Source organism: Dipodomys spectabilis, unplaced genomic scaffold (assembly GCF_019054845.1).
Source record: "Dipodomys spectabilis isolate Male_0828 unplaced genomic scaffold, ASM1905484v1 ptg000076l, whole genome shotgun sequence".
Lineage (NCBI taxonomy): Eukaryota > Metazoa > Chordata > Mammalia > Rodentia > Heteromyidae > Dipodomys > Dipodomys spectabilis.
Genome location: NW_024870753.1, coordinates 9,670,628 through 9,692,628, shown reverse-complemented (window position 1 = coordinate 9,692,628; position 22,001 = coordinate 9,670,628). Strand labels below are relative to the sequence as shown.

Genomic DNA, 22,001 nt, shown 5'->3' with positions numbered 1-22,001 from the left:
CTCACACCCATTCACCACCACCCAAGACTGCAGAAATCATCAAGGATCACAAACCAGGGCTCCGGCAGGCTCGCAGTCAGAGCAGCCCCCAAATCCACAGGCCGGCGCTGGGGAGGCGGTGGGGGGAGCACCTGGCCGGCAGATGGACGGACGCACACCGCCTCAGAGCTGGACGCTGCTCACTGCCCCCTCTGCAGCCTCCAGCTCTGAGTCACCAACCCCAAGCCAGCTGCAGCCAACCAGGCCCGCCCCTTCCAGGGACCAGTTACAATGCAGTGGTCTATCTGGCTAAGGGACCGAGGGAAAATTCTTAAGCAGATACTCAAACATCTGCTTTGGAAGGGAAAAAAATTGTCTTTAAGTTGAGCACCTGTTTATTTTCCTTCACTCTGGCCTCAGCAAAGTTCTGGTTAGATGATAGACAGATGGAAGAGATCTGGGTATCAGATGAAAATGCTAGAACCACATCCTTCTGAATCAGTCTTAATGACCAAGCTGTCTTTGTGAAAATTCCTCCTATAGAGCCTTATGGGCTCTCTATCATCACCCCTCACCTCTGATTTGAGACTTCGGTCCCTAGGTCATCCCCAGGGGCAGGCAGTGCACACACTTCTGATCTCCTGTGAAAGCATCCAGGTACAAAACACCCAGCTTTCCTGGCATGGCCACTTGTGAGCTTCTCACCAGGATAATAAGCTGAGTGCTATGGATACACACACACACACACACACACACACTTACTGAATAGATGTCTATAAATGCGCGCGCGCGTGTGTGTGTGTGTGTGTGTGTGTGTGTGTGTGTGTGTGTGGTGTAGCCAGATGGGGATGTTCACACTTATAGTCCCAGCTACTCAGAAGGCAGAGGGAGGAGGACTGTGATTTCAACACCAGTCCAGGTAACGTGAAGGTGACCCCAACTCAAAATACAAAAGACGTAGCTATTTGGGAGGCTAAGATCAAGTGATCATGGTTTCAAGGTCAGCTGGAGCAAAAAGTTGGGGAGACTCCATTGCCACTGGGCCTGGCGATACCTGCCAGTTTATCCAGGAGACGGCAGGCACAGAGGCTGGTACAGTGGTGCATGCCTTCATCCCCAGAGATGCTGGAAGCACGTAGGAGAATCGCAGCCCAGGCTGCACCAGACAGAGAGAGAGATACTGCCTGGGGGAAAAATGTGTAAAAGGACAGGAAGCATGGTTCAAGTGGTAGAGCATCTGCCTCGCAAGCAAGTGTGAAAGAATTACATAGAGATTAGATAGATGATACATAGACAGACAGACAGCTGTGCAAACTCCAAGCTGTGCTTGGAGTGTTACTCAGAGGTAGAGCACTGGCCAGACAAGGGCAGAGCATAGTACATATACAAATGAACAGGAAAGCATGGCTGTGGGTCTCCACTACCAAACAGGACAGACCTTTCTCAGTGGCCTCAGCTGTGTTTGTGGGGTGTGGGCCACACAGCTGGGTCTGCTCACACGAGTGCCACTACATAGCACATTCGCAGCGAGGCTTCTGAACCTATGAAATCACTGGACCACTGGTGTCTTTCAGCCCCTCAGTGCCTGACTTATCTACTTGGTTCACCTCTGGGTGCCTCAGAATTGTCCATAATTTGTTTTGTCTCTGTGAACATCTTCCTGCTGCCTGGAACCTCTCACCTACTCTAACTAGAACATTCCCATCAAACTGTCTCTCTCCCATGATACACCGAAGCACGATACTGCTTAAACTGGATAGACGTTTCCTGAACTTCTAATACAGAAATCCTAGCTTCAAGGTGACTAGTGCACCCCTGGATTATCTGCTTTGGTACCCATACCTGCTGTGTGTGCCTGGCATCTCGCTTGGCTGTTTTTCTTGGCTAGTCAGAGATCTTTGATGGAGACTTGCTACTGAATGTTAGTTGGAAAATACTGAGTTGTGAACACGTAAATTAATAAGTGAATGAATGAACAACTACTGCACTCAAAAAAAAAAAAAGAATTTGGTTTCACATGCCTCTTCCCAGAATTTTTATCGAGTATTCAGGAGACTTAACATGGAGCAACAAGAAACAGCCAGAAGTCTAAGATAGATGCATCAAGTGATAGGTCCAAATGCTCCGGGGGCTCCCCTCATCTTCAGGCCCTTTCTCGTGGCCATCATTCTCTTCCTGTCTCTGCTCCCCTCTAACCACAAGGGTCACATTAGAAAAGAAATTAGGTTCCCTCTTGAGCTCAGGCCAGCAGGAGTCCAGCCTCCGGGGAAGGAGCCCTCCGAAGCCCGCGCGCTGAGGGTCTTCCACGACCTTCTCCACCAAGGTCCTGGGAGTGGCACCTGCACACCGTCCCCAGACCAGTTTGTACCGGGGCCACCCTGTCCTCAGCGGCTCTAGTCACTCTTGCTGGCTTTCAAGCCAGCCTTGTTAGTACTGCGTAGGCACATTTGAACAATTTGTTCACAAACACAGCACCACACAAAAAACAAAGTTTAAAGTGAACACTTAGATATGTAATATAAGTGTCAAATGGGCCTTTTTTCGGGCTAAAAGTGTAGTTTTATTTAAATGTTATTTGTACATAATCTAGAGTAAGATATACAAATGGATAAAAATTGTTTGACAGTATTAATAGCACTTCAAATTCAATTTACAACTGCATTGACAATACTGCAGGGTGACAGGTACTCTGATTGAAAAAACTAAAATCACTTGCTCCTTTGGCCGATACATTCCCACTAGTCTTCACCGGATAAAACGCATTATGTATCTCAGTTGCAAATATTACCAAACTCTCACAACCTAGTCGCTTGATGCTCATAAAAAATTTATGGGAATGAAAGCATGAATTTCCCAATAGCATTCTTAGTCAATAAAACCTGGAGTGCAACTGATTCTCATGGTTTGGGGCTAACAGTGCGATCACCCAGGCTCTGCACCCTGATACACAGGAGTGCCACCCTACCCTGCCAGAGTCGATGCTGGGGGAGAGGCTGTCAGCACCCAGCCAAAATACATTCAGAGCAAAGCAGCCCAGGGTAATTTAAACAACCTTTTAATTTGTAACTATGTAATATCAGCAGAAATCAAACATGCTTGCTCTTAAAAATGATTTTCATTTATTTTGATACACAGTTTTTGAAAATGAAAACTAAAACTTCGGACTTCAACTTGTTCTTTTTTGTGCAATATCAAAATCTGGATTGAAATTTCAGGTGAAATCCAATGTGCTGAAAAAGATATTCTAAAAAATAATGTAACTGGAATAGTAGTAATTTTCCATTCTTTTAAAGGTTATAGAATAACAGGGGCAAAGACCTCCCTAGACATAAAACCAAATTTAAAATAACTGATGAAAACTATGATTACTAGGATCATGAATATTTATGACTAAAGTGCCACTAATTTTATTATAATAATGTATAAATATAAAAAGAATTTTTATGCAAAGAAATTATAATTATCTCCCATATATTTGTCTAATCTAGTCTCTCTCTTCCTCCTTCCCTCCCTCTATCCCTCTATCCCTCTCTCTCTTCTCTCTCTCCTCTCTCTCTTCTCTCTCTTTCTGTCTGTCTGTCTGTCTCTCCTCTCTCTGTCTCTCTCTGTCTGTCTGTCTCTGTCTCTGTCTCTCTCTCTCTCTCTCTGTTTCTCTCTCTCTTCAAATTGTACCAAGTAGTTAATTGTACTCCTGCTTAATAAGACTTCTGACTTTGGGGATTAATACATCAATACCCACAGGGAGACCAAGATGATTTAAAATCTCCTGTGTGTGAAATTATTGCAGTTCCTGGAGAAAACAGGACACAATTGCAGGGCTGCTGAAGTTCACCCAGATGAGTGGCAGCATTCTGCTTGACACCGAGGGAAGAGGAGAGGAGCTGCAGAGTCCCTGCGGGCGGCAGTGGGACCAGGCTCTAGCCCGGGAGCATCCCTCCTTCTGCAAGGAAGAAAGGAGAGCAACGCTCAGGAGAAGCAGCCGCCAGGCGCTCGTCTGCCACGTAAGTACCCAGGTTGTACAATGGATTGTACAGGTTGTAGAATGGATGTACAAAATGGTATAGATGAGAGAAGACAGACAGACAACAGACAGATAGATGCCTACACACACACACTCACAACTATGTGGACAGGTACAGAGGTGGATAGAGAGATAGGTAAGAGATACAGGAGGGATAGAGAGGCAAACAGAGAAACAGAGACAAGGAGAGTCTGGTCTTAGACCCGATTGATAGGTTGATCTGTAATTTACAGATGTCTCTCAAGTTGAGAAACATAAACAAGCAGAAAAAGATCACAACTTTTCAGAACATGGCACTAGGAAAGGATTCTTTGCTACCACAACCCCTGAGTCCCCCCTGCGACAAATCCATGTTGTTGATCCGATTGGAGAGGCACAGACTGTGCATCCCGAAACTCAGCCTAGCAGGCCCTCCTCTCCCCTGAATTCTGGAACTCCACAGGAGGAAGGGCTGTTAGAGAGTGTTCACCACCAAAAGACTTTTTCCTTGACCACTGTCTCATACCTAGGACACTGTGAGGAGACACTGTAGCTCTTGTATTTGTGGCTTCTCTAACCATAGATGGAGAATTAAGGGCAACAGATTGGGGGAAGACGAGGAACGGGTTGCAGCCTTTAGTGTTCTGCAGACACAGTCTTTGACTTGGCCTGCTAGCTTCCCAAAGGAGCATTCCCAGCAGGTGCAATCAGGAAGGAAAGTCAGGACACCCCAGGGGTCATGGGGGAGCTGGCCCTTGAGCGCCCTCTGTGGTTGGACGCTGCACTGCAGGGAGATTCGGGTCCAGCTGTCAGCAAGGCTGCAGGGAAGCCCCTCTCTCCAGGAAGCAAACACTGTGCGCACAGCTAGACATCTTCCTGCTCTTCCACGCACTTCCCTCAACGCTGCCAGTTGCCACACGTCTCCAACCTAACCCCCCATTTCTCCCTCCACCTGGGCAAGAGCCGTCCTTCCGGGAAGATGAGGAATCAGTCCTGGGTGAGCGAGTTCCTGCTGCTGGGCATCCCGGGTGCAGAGGGCCAGGACGGTGCTCTGCTGCTGCTCCTGGCCGCCGTGTACACCTGCGCCCTCCTGGGCAACGCGCTGCTGCTCGCGGCCGTGGCCTCTTCGCCCCGGCTCCACACCCCCATGTACTTTTTCCTGGGAAACCTGTCCATCTTCGACCTGGGTTTCTCTTCCACCACCATCCCCAAGATGCTGGCCTACCTGTCCGGGCAGAGCCGCGCCATCTCCTTCCAGGGCTGCGCCACCCAGCTCTTCTTCTACCACTGCCTGGGCTGCACCGAGTGCTTCCTGTACACCGTGATGGCCTACGACCGCTTCGTGGCCATCTGCCACCCTCTGCGCTACACGGCCATCATGAGCCCCCGGCCGTGCGCCGCCCTGGCCACCGGGACCTGGGTGGGTGGCTGCGTGCACGCCACGCTGCTCACCTCCCTCACCTTCCGGCTGCCCTACTGTGGCTCCCGAGAGGTGAGCTACTACTTCTGCGACATCCCCGCCGTGCTGCCGCTGGCCTGCGGGGACCCGGCCCTGGCTCAGAGGGTCAGCTTCACCAACGTGGGCCTGCTGTCCCTCATCTGCTTCTCCCTCATCCTCTGCTCCTACACTCGCATTGGCATCGCCATAGCCAAGATTCGCTCCACCGAGGGCAGGCAGCGGGCCCTCTCCACCTGCAGCGCCCACATCACCGCCATTGCCTGTGCCTATGGCCCGGTCATCATCATCTACCTGCAGCCCAACCCCAGTCCTCTGCTGGGGGCCATAGTGCAGATCCTGAACAATCTGGTGACTCCCGCGTTGAATCCACTCATCTACAGCCTGAGGAATAAGGATGTGAAATCAGCCCTGAGCAGCCTCCTTCCCCGGAGAAGCCTGGTCCTGGGAAAGAAGTGAAAACAACCAAAGCTCTGCTGGACAAAGCGCAGGCCGCCCCCGATGGCAGGATCTTCACCTCGCCTTCCAGGACATATGGAAAGAAAATGTATTAAGCTTCAGTTTCCTATTTTTACTGTTTATAAATATATCCATGTGGTTTTCATATTTCTCTGTGCTTTATTATGAAATGGAAAGTTTCTCAAAGGTATTTACATTGATTGTGTTCAGATTTTCAGTTTGCCTGCATTTTGGTTGAGAGATGAGGCCATGTGTGCAATTCTCCTCTAGTGGTATTACTTCTCCCTCTCTTATGAATTTTATTGTAAACGTGATCTACAAACTCTCACAGCTACAGTTACATGATTCAGCTAAAATGAGTGCAGTTCCTTTTGAACAGTGTCACCACCTCCCTCATCCTCACCATTTTTCCCCTGCCAACTCCCCTCGCTCCATATTCGTTTAGTTCATTTGCAACCTACTCTCTAGTGAGCATTGCTGCGGAACTCGCTCACGCTTTGTCCCACCAGATCTGTGCTCTCCCTCGCGCTCCCCAAATCACATAAACTTAGACACAAGCAAAAGAGTACAGAAACCAGAAACTGCAACAGATGGAACAAACCAAAGAAAAAAGGAAAGAAGAAAAGGGAAAAAAGAACCACAAACAGTATAATAAAAAACATCTTCCATTCCTTGCAGTTCACTTCAATAAGCATGGTTTTATATGATACGACCCATGTCGCTGTTAAGCCCTTGGCTTCCTCTTCTAAGAACGTCTCTGTTCTCACTGTGTGGATGGTTAGACTGCTGTTTAATTGACCATGTTTGAGTGTTATTATTTGTCTTTTACTGTCCATTGGGTTTACTTGTTGATTTACAGGCACATTCTAGTTATTACAAATGAGGGGAAACATGCAGCTTATATTTCTTTGGGTCTGGATTAGTTCACTTAGGATAGTTTTTCCAAGTCTTTCCATTTCCTTACAAATGACACACTAAAGCCACCAGTACAACCATATGAATTGGAACATGTTTTACCATAACCAAGATATGGAATCAACCCAGACACCCCTCTGTGGACAAAAGGATGAAGAAAATGTGGTACATATACAAAATGGAATTTTATGCTTCTATCAGAAAGAGTGACCTCTCTCTCTCTCTCTCTCTCTCTCTCTCTCTCTCTCTCTCTGTCCTGGGGCTTGAACTCTGGGCCTGGGCACTGTCCCTGAGCTCTTCAGCAAGTGCCAGACCACTTGAGCCCCAGAGCCACTTCCAGTTTTCTGGTGGTTAATTGACTATAAGAGTCTCATGGACTCTGAGCCTCCTGAGTAGCTAGTATTACAGGCATATGCCACCGGCATCTGGCTTCTCATTTTTTTATTGAAACAATTTTTCTAGCATATATGAGTTGTTCATGAGACTTTCATTGTGGCACTTCCATACTTACAGTGTCTTCCAGTTATACTCACCACATCCTTCACTCCCCTCACCCACTTCTTAAACAATTTCAATGGTTTCAGTATTTCATCTTCATACGTGAATGCAAAGTACTGCAGCCATATCTGGCCTCTCTGCTCAGCCCCTCCTCCCAGGGGACCCACACAGCCAGGACCTGCCACTCATTGTGTCAGTGTATGTTAATGACTCAAGGGTTTCCACAGTTGTACCTCAGGCACTCCATACTGTCATTTCAACAGTTTAACCTCCTCCAATGGGCTCTCTGTCCCCATCCCTGTATTACTCAACAGCTTGTAGTGAGTTTTCTTATGAAATCTTCATACACAGGTGGAATGTATCTCAAAATTAGTCATTCTCCTTCATTTTCTTTACCTCTCCTGGGATCCCATCAATCAATTGTGCTGTTGTGATGTGGGGGCGGGGGAGGAGTGTATATCTTTCATCCTGCATGCAATTATACCCTGCTGCATGTGGATGTTTCCATCCAAGAATAAACATACCATGTCCTCGTGGTCCCATATGATTTAGGTGCTGAAAACCCTCACTGCCAGCTGGTGCTGGTGGCTCGTGCCTGTCATCCTAGCTACTCAGGAGACTGAGGTCTGAAGATCATTGTTCAAAGCCAGCCTGGGCAGGAGAGTCTGTGAGACTCTTATCTCCAATTACCACCAAAAAGCTAGAAGTGGAGCTATGGTTCAAGTGGAAGAGTAGCAGACATAAGATAAAAAAAAAAAAAAAAAAAAGGCTAAAAGACGTTCAAGCCCTGGGACTGGCACACAAAAACATTGTTCCTAGGGATGTCATGGCCATCATATCTTTCATATAAAATAATTACTGAGTCACGATAACCAAACTTTTGAAAGAAAACCATGTGACTCCTTCAGGTGGCCATGTGCTTGAAGCTTTCTGTGCTCAGTGCAGTGTTCTACCCATGCGCTGGGCGGGCAGCAGGACGGATAAACTCCCAAGCTCTGGAGCTGAACTGTAAGAGGTGGAAGTATCTGAGGAACAGAAAGTTTAGGAAACAAGACCATAAAGATCTGGAGGTGACAATGTTTGAGAACACACCCTGTCTGATGCTTCACCGCAGAGACATGCTTCCTCCTGGTGTCTCCTGCGTGCTGTGACCTCACAGAGTCCTGGGGACCCCGTGGGCAGAGCCCAGGGGCTCTCCATGCAGTAAACCCTGTCCCTACCCAAATATGAATGAATAAAGCTTAAGTTTATTTTATCTTGAATACATAATCTTAAATATAGAGCAATATAAATGCCAAGTCAACTCCTACAATTTGGTAACTAGAAAGTTCACCTTCACTGGGCTAGTTCCCCATGTTCAGGGGCTTTTCCTTCAGATACACAGTGACTGGTCCCTTTCAACGCAACGTCGCCTGTGGTTGGTGGCAGAGCTCAAAGCCTCAGCCTTCAGGGGGATTTGTCTTTGGCCAAGGCAGACCGCGCCCAGGGTTTTTTCCTGCGTCCCACACACGCGGCCAGGTGCCCTGCGCAGCACTTGTTTGAGAGGAGAACATTTCAGTCATACATGGAATTGCTCTGGCTGTAGGTCCGTCTGTCTACACTGTCCATCCAGACCACGCGGAACTCAGGTGCCAGCTTCCTGACCTGACCTGCTTCAGCGCCGCTGGGCTTTCATTCCAAGTCCCACAAGGTGATGATTACTACGATGGCAAAGCACAGGTATCCTCCATGGGTGGCTAATGAGCGCTGCAGACAAAGGATTCAAAAGTCAATTTTAATTACATCCCAACAGCCCGTCCCTGTGGAAGGACGTCCTGAGGGGCGTTCCTGTCTGCTTCATGAGCCTCTTCCACAGCCAGACTCTCGGTGCGCTGAGCCAGCTGCTCAGAGCCTGGAGCAGCGAGGAGGGGCCCTGGCCTGGCTCACCGAGTGTGTGAGCACCTCACAACTGCACATCTGCGTCCTGATCCCCAAGTACAGGCGAGAACACAGTCTTCATTTGTACTGCCACCAGCAATGTCGAGTCATTTCACTTCGGGGCACCCGATCTGTAGCTCGCTCACAACCAGGAGGATGAACAGTGAGTACCTGAATTCCTGATTTGTTGAATTTTTTGTTGTATCCTCCCTCCCTTCAAGAGGAAGAGGAAGGGGGTACAAGCTTTCATTTGGACTTCCAAATCCATTCCACTGGTCTGCTCACATAACAATATCATGCTATGTTGATTACTGTGACATTTCAGCGAGTCTTAAAGAAATGTGAGCCTTCAAACCTTGTTTTCTCTTCAAGTTTATTCTGACTGTTCTGTACCCCTTACAGTTTTGTGAAGGAGTAGCACGTCAGAATCTGAAATGCACAGCTTTGGATCGGGTAGCAATTGAGCTGAGCTGGTAAATCAGTTTGGGAAGTACTGTGGTTTTGACAATGTTGAGTCTTTAGTGGGAATGTGGAATACCTTTCCATGTGTGTAAGTTTGTAGTCCTTTTCAGCAATGCTTTATAATTTTAAAGATACTATCTGACATTTTTTAGTTCAATCATTTACAAAGTATTAATTTTCATAATATTGCCATGGACTTTACAGTTGTAGGTTTTACTCGTTGGTCTCCTGCACTTATTGGCTTAACTTCCTAATTAGTTCTAGTAGTTCTTTTTTATAGATGCTTTAGAATTTGCAATATAAATCTACATCATTTAAAAACAAATATACTTTAATTGTCAATGATTATACAGTTGTTTGTATTATTGAAGATATTTTAAATTCCATTTCAAAGATCTGTGCCTCTTACCAGAGTATCAAGTATAATGTTCAATAAAAAGTGCAAAGACTGTACTTTATGTTTTGTCCGCTGACCTGTGGGACAACTCTCTCAGTCTGTCAGTGGATTAGTTATCAGATCTGTCATTTCTGAGTCCTAGCAGACACTAGTGGCACTAATGGCAAGTCTCATAGCAGAGACTGCAAACAGTGACAGTCCTAGCTTACACGTAGGTGCAGGTCCGGTAAGTTTGGGATCCCACCGTCGCTGTCTGCTTGCACACAGGAGGAGTGATGCAGAAACTGGAGATCATCTGCATCATTTTCTTCTTCTGTTCCTACATAGAATTCAGAGGAGAAAATGGCCCCAGGAAACCACTCCGCAGTGACTGAGTTCACCCTGGCAGGGCTAACGGAGAAGCCAGAGCTCCAGCTGCCCCTCTTCCTCCTCTTCCTGGGGATCTATGTGCTCACAGTGCTGGGGAACCTGGGCATGATCGTGCTGATCGTGCTCAGTTCTCACCTGCACACCCCCATGTACTATCTCCTCAGCAGTCTCTCCTTCATCGACCTCTGTCATTCCACCGTCATCACCCCCAAAATGCTGGTGAGCTTCGTGGCAGAGAACACCATCTCCTACCCGGAGTGCATGGCTCAGCTCTACTTCTTCCTTGTCTTTGTTATCGCCGAGTGCCACATGCTGTCTGCCATGGCCTACGACCGCTACGTGGCCATCTGTAAGCCCTTGCTCTACAATGCCACCATGTCCCGTGGAGTCTGCGCTTGGATGGTGGCTGGCGTGTACAGCGTGGGGTTGATTGGTGCCACGGCCCACACAGTCTGCATGCTGAGACTGAATTTCTGCCAGGCAGATGTAATAAACCATTACTTCTGTGATCTTTTCCCATTGCTGGAGCTCTCCTGCTCCAGCGCGTTTGTCAATGAGGTGGTGGTCCTGTGCTTCAGTGCGTTTAATATCATCGTCCCCAGCCTCACCATCCTGGGCTCCTACATCTTCATCATCGCCGGCATCCTCCGCATCCGCTCCACCCAGGGCAGGTCCAAGGCCTTCAGCACCTGCAGCTCCCACATCTCCGCTGTGCTTGTCTTCTTCGGTTCTGCTGCCTTCATGTACCTGCAGCCATCCTCAGTCAACTCTATGGACCAAGGGAAGGTGTCCTCTGTGTTTTACACCATTGTTGTGCCTATGTTGAATCCCATGATCTACAGCCTGAGAAATAAGGATGTCAAAATTGCCCTAAATAAGTTCCTGAAAAGGAAAGGTTTTATATGAAAAATACCATTTTTCTCAGCAAAAAAAATGTATGTTTTATAGATATTGGTTAAAGATACAGCAATGAGACGCCACAATGAGTGTCCCCAAGTCCTTGACTATAAGAAAGTGGTTTCCAAAAGCAGGATGGCATCTACAGAGTCAGACTCATGGAACCTCACCCTCTACTCGCCACACTTCATCTCCTCAGGCTGCACTGCAGCTCCTCCAGATGTGGGTTCTTCAAAGCCCTCTTGTAATTGGCCCATCTTATTTGAAATGTGGGTCTTTACAGTCTACATCCAATTATCTTATTGAAGGGACTAAGTGTTCACCAAAATTCATTTCTCTGATGGGGCTGGGAAGGTGGCTCAGTGGTAGAGTGCTTGCCTTGCATGCATGAGGCTCTGCGTCCAACTCCTCAGCACCATATAAGCAGAAAAAGCTGGAAGTGGCATTGTAGCTCAAGTGGTAGAGTGCTAGCCTTGAGCTGGGACACTGCCCAGGCCCAGAGTTCAGGCCCCATGACCCGAAAAAAAAAATTCTCTGACATAATCCATCTATAAGGAGATATGTCTAATTTTGTCTTTGTCTGGAGGAAGATTTTAAGAATATATGTTATAAATAAAGTCATTTTAAACCCTTCTAAAATTAAAGGTTTAATGTGTTCTGTTTGGTTTTTATTTCCAAACCACCAAACAAATCAAGTGATTTCTAAAGTGCCATAAAAGAAGTGCTAAAGAATTCTTCACTTGGGGCTGGGAAGGTGGCTCAGTGGTAGAGCGCTTGCCTTGCATGCATGAGGCCCTGGGTTCGATTCCTCAGCACCACATAAGCAAAAAGAAAAAAAGCCGGAAGTGGCGCTGTGGCTCAAGTGGTAGAGCGCTCGCCTTGAGCTGAAGAGCTGAGGGACAGCGCCCAGGCCCAGAGTTCAGGCCCCACGACCAGACCCCAAAAAAAATTTTTTCACTTGACTTCTGTGTATCTTCAATCTGACTTAACTGTGAATATGTACGTGAATTAAATTAGGTTTGTGTTCTGATTTTGTGCATCAAACTCCAGTTTCAAGAGCAGTGACAACAAATGTGCATTGCCATCATAATTTGAATGTTTCATTCCATTCATTGATTCATTCAGAAAATGCACACCTTCCTCCCCAACTTAGGGGCTAGGTGACGGGAATCGGAGGCTGGCCTTCGCCTCCGAAGAAAACCAAGCTCTGGTCAGGGGCTCCAGAGCTTAGGGCTTGGTCGGTCTGCTGCTGTCCCCCAGCGCATGGGTAGAACACTGCACTGAGCACAGACACCCAACAAGCACACGGCTCCTGAGGGAGTCTCATGGTCACAACTCAGTCATTAGTTTATCCGAAAGCATTGAAACCATTCACTATGTTTAGCCAACATGGGAAGAAGCACAAGATAAAAAATATAGTTTAATAACTCATTTTAAAACTATAATGAATTGATTCCTAGAATTTGGTAATTAGAATGTCCGCCTTCACTGGGCCAGTTCCCCACATTCAGGGGACTTTCCTTCAGGTACACAGTGAATGGTCCCTTTCAACGCAACGTCGCCTGTGGTTGGTGGCAGAGCTCAAAGCCTCAGCCTTCAGGGGGATTTGTCTTTGGCCAAGGCAGACCGCGCCCAGGGTTTTTTCCTGCGTCCCACACACGCGGCCAGGTGCCCTGCGCGGCACTTGTTTGAGAGGAGAACATTTCAGTCATACATGGAATTGCTCTGGCTGTAGGTCCGTCTGTCTACACTGTCCATCCAGACCACACGGAACTCAGGTGCCAGCTTCCTGACCTGACCTGCTTCAGCGCCGCTGGGCTTTCATTCCAAGTCCCACAAGGTGATGATTACTACGATGGCAAAGCACAGGTATCCTCCATGGGTGGCTAATGAGCGCTGCAGACAAAGGATTCAAAAGTCAATTTTAATTACATCCCAATAGCTCGTCCCTGTGGAAGGACGTCCTGAGGGGCATTCCTGTCTGCTTCATGAGCCTCTTCCACAGCCAGACTCTCGGTGCGCTGAGCCAGCTGCTCAGAGCCTGGGGCAGCGAGGAGGGGCCCTGGCCTGGCTCACCGAGTGTGTGAGCACCTCACAACTGGACATCTGTGTCCTGATCCCCAAGTCCAGGCGAGAACACAGTCTTCATTTGTACTGCCACCAGCAACGTCGAGTCATTTCACTTCGGGACAACCGATCTGTAGCTCGCTCACAACCAGGACAGAAACTTCCAGGACCATCCAGAGTAAGTACCCAGATTCCATTGTCCCAGAGCCTTTTGATGTCAGAATGTGGCAGGACTTCCTGGAGTGCAATCTCCACACACAATAGGAATTTCCTAAAACTCCCTGAAAATGATAATCCATGTTTTGCATGGATGAGAGAAAATTGTCTTTGTCATGGTTCAACACATATTTCTTTCAACTGTGTTTAACACAATTGGGCTAACAAGACAAGGTGAATCTGCCAGGCTGTAGCCAAGCCTTCTTAGTAAGAAAAATAAATTCAATCTGTATCTGTGCTTTGAGGCACAAGAATTTCTTGGCACACTCTATCAAAGTCATCAGATCTGTTCCTCAGTGAGACACTGCATATACTAACAGCCACTCACTGCATAGAACACAAATATGATGGTTTTATATGATAGCCATTTACCTATCTTATAGATATTGTGATTCCAAAGCTTATGACTGTTTATTTTATTACTGCTAACTTGAAACTCTCAGAGAACTGATACCTGGCTGAAAAGACTGGAATTCTTTTTCACATCTCAATATTTGGTAAGACAATACATTCTTACCTCATTTTTTTTCTTCTCTCCCTACATAGATTGCCCCAAGGAGAAATGGCCCCAGGAAACCACTCCACAGTGACTGAGTTCGTCCTGGCAGGACTAACGGAGAAGCCAGAGCTCCAGCTGCCCCTCTTCCTCCTCTTCCTGGGGATCTACGTGCTCACGGTGTTGGGGAACCTGGGCATGATCGTGCTGATCGCGCTCAGTTCTCACCTGCACACCCCCATGTACTATCTCCTCAGCAGTCTCTCCTTCATCGACCTCTGTCATTCCACCGTCATCACCCCCAAAATGCTGGTGAGCTTTGTGGCAGAGAACACCATCTCCTACCCGGAGTGCATGGCTCAGCTCTACTTCTTCCTTGTCTTTGTTATCGCCGAGTGCCACATGCTGTCTGCCATGGCCTACGACCGCTACGTGGCCATCTGTAAGCCCTTGCTCTACAATGCCACCATGTCCCGTGGAGTCTGTGCCTGGATGGTGGCTGGTGTGTACAGCGTGGGGTTGATTGGTGCCACGGCTCACACTGTCTGCATGCTGAGAGTGAATTTCTGTAGGGCAAATACAATAAACCAATACTTCTGCGACCTTTTCCCTCTCCTGGAACTCTCCTGTTCCAGTATTTTTATTAATGAAACAGTAGTTCTGTGTTTAAGCACTTTTAATATCTTTGTGCCGACCCTCACCATCCTGGGCTCCTACATCTTCATCATCGCCAGCATCCTCCGCATTCGCTCTGCCCAGGGCAGGTCCAAGGCCTTCAGCACCTGCAGCTCCCACCTCTCTGCCGTTTCTCTGTTCTTTGGTTCTCTGGCGTTCATGTACCTGCGCCCCTCCTCCATCAGCTCCAGGGACCATGGAAAATTGTCTTCTGTGTTTTATACTACTGTTGTTCCGATGCTGAACCCACTGATCTACAGCCTGAGAAATAAGGATGTCAAAATGGCCCTAAGTAAGTTTTGTGCAAAAAGAATATCCATATAAAAAATATTACACCCTAGCAAAATATGATAATGATTCATGTCTTCAGACCATCTGATTACTGCCGCTACTAACTGACCATGTGAAAGCACATTGTCACGGTGACTGGAGCCCCAGGATCAGATGCTTTGGAGACCTCACCTGACCGCGATACCCCGGGCTTCACCCCTCGTATCGCATCCAGATGTTTCCTAAAGCTGCTGAAAGCCTTCTCGTGGCTGATGGTGCTTCGTGTGCTGGACCATGGCTGTTCCTGGGGCGGTGGGCACAGGGCAGGTCTGCCGGGTCCCCGTGGCTCCAGGGCCTGTGCTATTTATTACTAGAATGATACTTGGCTCAGGTCATGGAGGCTGTGGCTGAGGACTGTGGAGAATTCTGCTCTGCACATCAAGTATTTCCACTGCATGAGTTTCCTATGTGCCTGTCTTCTGCAAAACTATCATGATGGCTTACTATTTAATTCACTGATTATCATTGAAATAAAAGATTCCAAAGCCATGCTCATCAAACAAAATCAGAGCAAAACCATAACCACCAGGTTGCCCTCTGTACCCTCCGCTTTTTAAACACACAGGTGTCTCCACAGACCTGCTTTCCTCTACTTTGGGGAGTGCATGGATAGGTGTGTCTGGTCTTCAGCTCCTCTAGGTTGCATGATTAGTGTCTGTTTCTGCAGAATTGGTGCGAACATCTCCTAGTTCCTTGATCTTCCTCTTCTCTCAAACACTCTTGCTCTCGTGCCTATTTCCATGAATTACTACTCCTGTTCCTTGTCCTGAGCCTGGACACAGCAGGCTCTTACAGCCTCCTCACGGTCAGCCCCTCCCTTGAGGCACGGCCCCGGCTGCGCTGGCATCTGCCAGCTGTGGGTAAGTGTCATCATTTTGTTTCTCTAATATTTGTCAACCTCTGTCCATCATCAGTCAGTTCTGTGGATAGGACCGAGTGTCCTCTGTGTTTATCCTATTTGTGTGCCCATGCAGAAATCCCCTGACCTCCGGAACAAAGATCTCAACGTCGCCTGATGAAAATGCTGGACAAACATGATTGTGAACAGAAACAATAGGAAAATGATGCTCTAAACCTCAGTCACTGACTACTATAGTGTTGGAATTGATACTAACGGTTGATATCTAATTGGCTAACGGTACAAGTTAATATTTCCTAGGAGTGCGTCTGTATTCCTCTCACCTTATTTGGTAGAATTCTATTGTCATTATTTCTTCTTCCCATGAAGCCAGGTGGTTTTGTTTTTTTTGTTTTTTTTTTTTTGGGTCTGGTTGTGGGGCCTGCACTCTGGGCCTGGGCGCTGTCCCTCAGCTCTTCAGCTCAAGGCTAGTGCTCTACCACTTGAGCCACAGCGCCACTTCCGGCTTTTTTTTTTCTTTTTTTTTTTTTTTTGCTTATGTGGTGCTGAGGAATCGAACCCAGGGCCTCATGCATGCAAGGCAAGCGCTCTACCACTGAGCCACCTTCCCAGCCCCGGTGGTTTTGTTTTAATCTTACACACACCACTGTGACACCGATCAGAAATACTAAAACTGATGTGGACCCAATCCATTCACCTTCTCTCTCTTTTTCTAGGTAGTTGCTATGTACTTATCTCAGTCCTCCTCAACCACAATGAAAATGCCATCTTCCACTGAGAACTAAGTTCCCTCAGCATGTCCCTTCAAAGAGTAACAAATCATAGCTACGCAGCAGCTGCCATCTCTCACCTTTGAGCCATCGCAGCCTGCTCCATCCTTCCATGTCTTATTTAACACCCATCTTATGTCCTCTATCACATAATCAGAACTTTAAAATCTGAGATACATAGACCTTTGATCCAACAAGCCTCTGCTTTCCCCTTAATTTTCTAATTTGTATTTACCTGCCTGTTGTCAGTTTTCCAACCTAGCTAATTTAACTTGGCTTCACACTGCATCTCGGCAGGAAAAACAATGAGTCATCACTGTATTATGCAAGCTTGGGAAACAAACACGGTCCTTCCTAAACACTGGTACATTTTCTTTCACATAACTCAGTTGCGTCCAGTGTCCTGACTTGTTTTCATTTAAAAAATAAATAAAATAGCACCAGTGGCTCATGCCTATAATCCTAGCTACTCAGAAGGCTGAGATTTGAGGATCACAGGTCAAAGCCAGCCAGGCAAGCAAGACGATGAAGCTCTTATTGCCAGCTAACCACCAAAAACCCAGCAGTGGAGCTGCAGCTCAGGTGACAGAGCGTTAGCCTTGATCCCAAAAGCTAAGAAAGAGGATCCAGGCCCTGAGTTCAAGCCCCAGTAGCAGCACCCACCAACACACACACACACACACACACACACACACACACACACAAGCACAGGCACACACAGGCACACGCATGCACAAAGACACGTGTATATATTTATGAGGGATGACTGGTGTAAGACTGCCTTTTACAATATCAAATGCTTTCTAAAGTGAAAGGAAATACAAATTCCAGTGTTCATAAATAGAGTTTTATTGGACACAGTTCTGTCCCTTCATTACAGTATCATCTAAGGCTAAGGTCTCTGAAGGGAAAGAATCAGACAGTTGCATTAAAGACCCTAAAATGTATAACGTACAAAGTGTTCACTATCTGATTCAAGAAAAGAAAAAAGAAAAAAGTAGACACTGGTGATCGCCCAGCGGAGCCCTGCTGTTTACTTCCAATCCCTACACATACCTCCTCCGGAGAGAAAACCACCATTAACAAATTTTACCTCTATTTATTTGCATTGTGTATGCTGGTGCTTAGAAGACAATGAGCAATAAAACGCTATGCACACAGGCTTCCTGACCTTGATCACAGCAAAACATAAGGTTACCGTGAGCAAGGCAGCAAGGTCCTCACAATCCACAGACATCACCCCACGAGGAAGGTCGAGGGGAGGCAACCTGAGGTGCTGATGGCCCGTGCGAGGTACACGTGATGCTCACAGCGCGTCTGCCAGCCGCAAAGCCCAGGAAAGGTGGTCTGCGGTGTCATTTTCTCAGGGCAGGGCTCTGGAAAGCACACACCGGCCTGCAGTGACACTCGTGGATTCACGACTGCTCAGGCCGGAGGGGGAGAAGGTTGACAGGGAAGGATTACAGAGAAAAACACAAACAGATTCTTGTGTGTTGCGTGTGTTTATTCTTTTTCAATTCAGCAAAGTGCCTTATGGGTAAGCACGTGCATCACATTCACCTAAAATTATACACGTATGACGCACTGCTGCTGGGAGTCGATTATGCCCTGACAGACCTGTTAAACTTTTGATAAAGAAATGAAAAGACAAGGCACAATTATTTCCATTGACAAAAGTGTCACGTGTGCTCTTAGGTCTGAGCTAAGAGAATGTACAGACGGACAGTGCCCAGAGAGAGCGCCTGTTTCAGATGAGAGCTTTTGAAAGTACAAGAAGGAAATGGGTCGCTCACGCTAGTTTTCGTACACAGGTGATACTCCAAAAATGCAAAGTGGGTTAAAGAAAAACACGTTCCTCTCATGTTCGGGAGAAAACAAAGTGGGCTTGAACCGATTTATAGAAAACTTTGAATTGTAAGGAACAGGTATTGTTTTGGTTTTGATGAGGCAATTGAGTGTTTCTCCATAGTATCCAAGGTGGCTATTTCATAAGAAGCAGTGCTGATCTCTCTCGCTCAGAGGGAAAAGTTTGATCTTTTGTTTTCCATGCCTCCAGCCTTATTAGTTAGGAATACTTCCATTCTGCCAACAAACTTGGCTCTTGTCACTGTCTCTTCCCTGTAGATTCCGACCACTGGGAAGCCCAGCCCCCTGAGGGAAGCAGGTTCACAATCACCTTCTGAGGTCCAAGAGACCTGGCCCAGGTCCCCGGAGGCAGGGAGGACTAGCAGTCTGCTCTGCTTGGCTGACTCTTAAACTGTTCCTCTTCATCAATACGGTGAGTTCTTACACAGACTATTTTTCCAGGATCCAAAGGAGATGAGGCTTATCTCGTAAGTTGTGTGTGTTTGTGTGTGTTCATATGCAGACACTATATGAACCTGAAAATAAAAGCATACACAACCAGCAGCAATATTCCTGATGATTATTTGCAGGTGAGTCTGACCATTCTACAGAACTTTGGTAAGACTGTGGCTTCTAAATATATCTAGATATTCTTTTTCACAGACATTCTGTGCGCTTGCTATAGTGTTTCAAGGCTACTGGGCAGATCTTGGTACACTCTAGTCTATTTCGTTATATTTTACCTTCCTGACCTCAGCAGAGGAAATATTTTTATTTCACATCATGTCCTCAAATTGAAGAATGCAAAGGAAAAGTTTGCTTGCTTAGTTGCCTTTATGTTTTATGATCAATTTATAAACTCCTTATTTTTAATTATCTTTAAGTAGTTGTACAAAGGGTTTCAATTCAAAGTGTCCTTTATGAGTACAGTGCATCTTGGTCAATGTCGCCCCTCCCAAGGTTCTCTCCTGCCTGCCCAACCCCTCCCCTGCCCTCCCCCATCTCACCATCCTAGTTTTATTTTCAGACATGCATTGGATATTATTGCTGCACTCTCCTACTCTTCTTCTTCCTCTGTAACATCTATATCTCTGTGTATTTGCTTGTCTTAGAGACAAAATGATTTTGATATTTATTAAAGGCTCTAAAAGACCAGAACTATGTTGTTAGAGTTAGGAATGGAGAGAAAAAACCATTAGAGGCAATGGTTTAGAAGGAAAGTAATGTGTAACATAATAACTAAACCTACAGAGAAACGAACACACTTTGTCCAGATCTGGGAGAGAAAGGTGCTGCACAGGGCATACTGGCTCAGAAATAAATCCGATGGAAGAAGTCCTGGTTAGCACGTTTTCTAGGCGACCTTGGAAAACTACAAGAATACATTTGTGACGTGGTGATAGCATAGTATCTTCCAAACTTAGTGACTGAGAACTACCGCTTAATCCCTTTCTCTGCCAATGTCTTAAAACAGAGACAAGAGCTCTGTCTCTCTCGTGGTGTGCTGTGATTTAATGAAGTCCCGGCCGCAGTGGCCTCCACGCTGGCTGGCACGCAAAAGTCCTCCATGCCTGCGACCCTGTCTGCTCTTCCCCTTCTCCCGGTTTCCTTTGCTGCACAACAGCCTTTTCCTATTGCCATGCCTCCTTTCCTGGCTCTCTATCTGGATTCATTCCCATCACCTGTGATACCGCAGAAGCAAGGAAAAGCCAATTAAAAAAAAGAAAACAGGTGGAGATGAGACACTTGGAGCAGAGCAAAGCATTTTATTAAATTAGGATCTGCATGACCTAAATAAAGATGCCGACACCGGAGGGGAAAGTCGAGGGGCATCCAAAAGGGTGGGCTCCCCATCCAAGACAGCAGAGAACTCATAGTCCCAGAAAGAAAAGCACGGATGTCAACAACAGCTCTGCGCAGATGCTCACTGAATAACACCGGGTATTTTTTTTTTCTTTTATAGGGAAATGTAAAGCTCATTTTGCAGAGACAAAATGCAACTTCACCTTTAACTGCTATCATTTATTAAAAAACAAACCGAAGCGAGCTTTCTCTTCTAAACCATGTGCTGGTAAGAGTTCCATTAACAAGTAGATCTCAGCCTGCAGAGTGAGTCGCTGAGATTGTGTGCTCCAGACCTCGGATCTCCAAGCCCCTCGAGATGCCAGCATGGATCTGATGAGAACTTCCCGGGGAACTGCCCCCCCCCGCCACGCCCCGGGGAAGGATGGACGCAGGGAACCGTTCCTGGGGCTCTGTCTTCATCCTGGAGGGGCTCACAGACAAGCCCGGCCTGCAGCTCCCGCTCTTCCTTCTGTTCCTCGGCATCTACGTGGCCTCCACGGTGGGGAACCTGGGCTTGGTTGTCCTGATCGGGCTCAGCGCTCAGCTTCACACCCCCATGTACTACTTCCTCCGCAACTTGTCCTTCATTGACCTCTGCTACTCCTCGGTCATCATCCCCAAGATGCTGGTGAACTTTGTGACCCAGAGGAACCTCACCGCCTTTCCAGAGTGCATGGCCCAGCTCTTCTTCTTCTGCTTCTTCGGCATCGACGACTCCTACATGCTGACGGCCATGGCATATGACCGCTACGTGGCCATCTGCAGCCCCCTGCATTACCACGCCACCATGTCCCGCAGGGCCTGCCTGCTGCTGGTGGCCGGCGTGTACATGGTGGGGGCCTTCGGGGCGCTGGTGCACACCACCTACATCGCCAGACGCTCCTTCTGTGGAACCAACGTCATCCACCATTACTTCTGCGACATCCTGCCGCTTCTGGCTATCTCTTGCTCGCGAGACCACAGCAAGGAGCGCTGGGTGATGACGCTGGTTGGGTTCAACGTGTTCGCCTGCGCCCTGGCCATCGTCATCTCCTACGCCTTCATCCTGGCCAGCATCCTGCGCATACGCTCGGCCGAGGGCAGGGCCAGGGCCTTCAGCACCTGCAGCTCCCACCTGGCGGCCGTCGGGGTCTTCTACGGCTCCATCCTCTTCATGTACTTCAAGCCAGCCACCAACGACACCACCCAGGAGAAGGTGGCCTCCGTCTTCTACACCACGGTGATCCCCATGCTCAACCCCCTCATCTACAGCCTGAGGAACAAGGACGTGAAGGAAGCCTTGAAAAAGATCCTGAGAGGTGGGACACTCCCTGAGTGAAAAAGAGAGGAAGGGAGGAGGGAGGAGGGGGGAGGGGAGGAAGGAAGGAAGGAAGGAAGGGAGGGAGGGAGGGAAGGAAGGAGAGGAGAGAAGGAAGAGAGGGAGGGAGGCACATTAGTAGAAGGAGTTGGCTGGTGTTAGAGTGGCTGAGTTAACTCTCGATTGTCTTACTATCTGTAGAGGGTAAACTGAGGGCATGATAGGTCCAAGCCAAGGCCTTTGCTGGCCTGG

At 47.5% G+C, this 22,001-nt stretch overlaps 4 protein-coding genes across 4 annotated transcripts; all 4 read left to right on the top strand.

The window, feature by feature from the left end:
• The first annotated feature begins 4,958 nt into the window (after positions 1–4,958).
• LOC122110274 (putative olfactory receptor 10D4) lies at positions 4,959–5,894 on the top strand. The gene has a single exon (XM_042682782.1). The coding sequence runs from the start codon at positions 4,959–4,961 to the stop codon at positions 5,892–5,894; it is 936 nt and encodes a 311-aa protein (XP_042538716.1).
• Positions 5,895–10,419: 4,525 nt separating this feature from the next.
• Positions 10,420–11,358, top strand: LOC122110275 (olfactory receptor 150-like). Its single transcript, XM_042682783.1, has one exon. It carries the CDS (start codon positions 10,426–10,428, stop codon positions 11,356–11,358), a length of 933 nt encoding a protein of 310 aa, XP_042538717.1. The 5' UTR covers positions 10,420–10,425.
• Positions 11,359–14,185: 2,827 nt separating this feature from the next.
• On the top strand, positions 14,186–15,127 carry LOC122110273 (olfactory receptor 150-like). Its single transcript, XM_042682781.1, has one exon. It carries the CDS (start codon positions 14,195–14,197, stop codon positions 15,125–15,127), a length of 933 nt encoding a protein of 310 aa, XP_042538715.1. The 5' UTR covers positions 14,186–14,194.
• Positions 15,128–20,834: 5,707 nt separating this feature from the next.
• On the top strand, positions 20,835–21,770 carry LOC122110328 (olfactory receptor 8D1-like). Its single transcript, XM_042682874.1, has one exon. It carries the CDS (start codon positions 20,835–20,837, stop codon positions 21,768–21,770), a length of 936 nt encoding a protein of 311 aa, XP_042538808.1.
• The last annotated feature ends 231 nt before the right edge of the window (positions 21,771–22,001 follow it).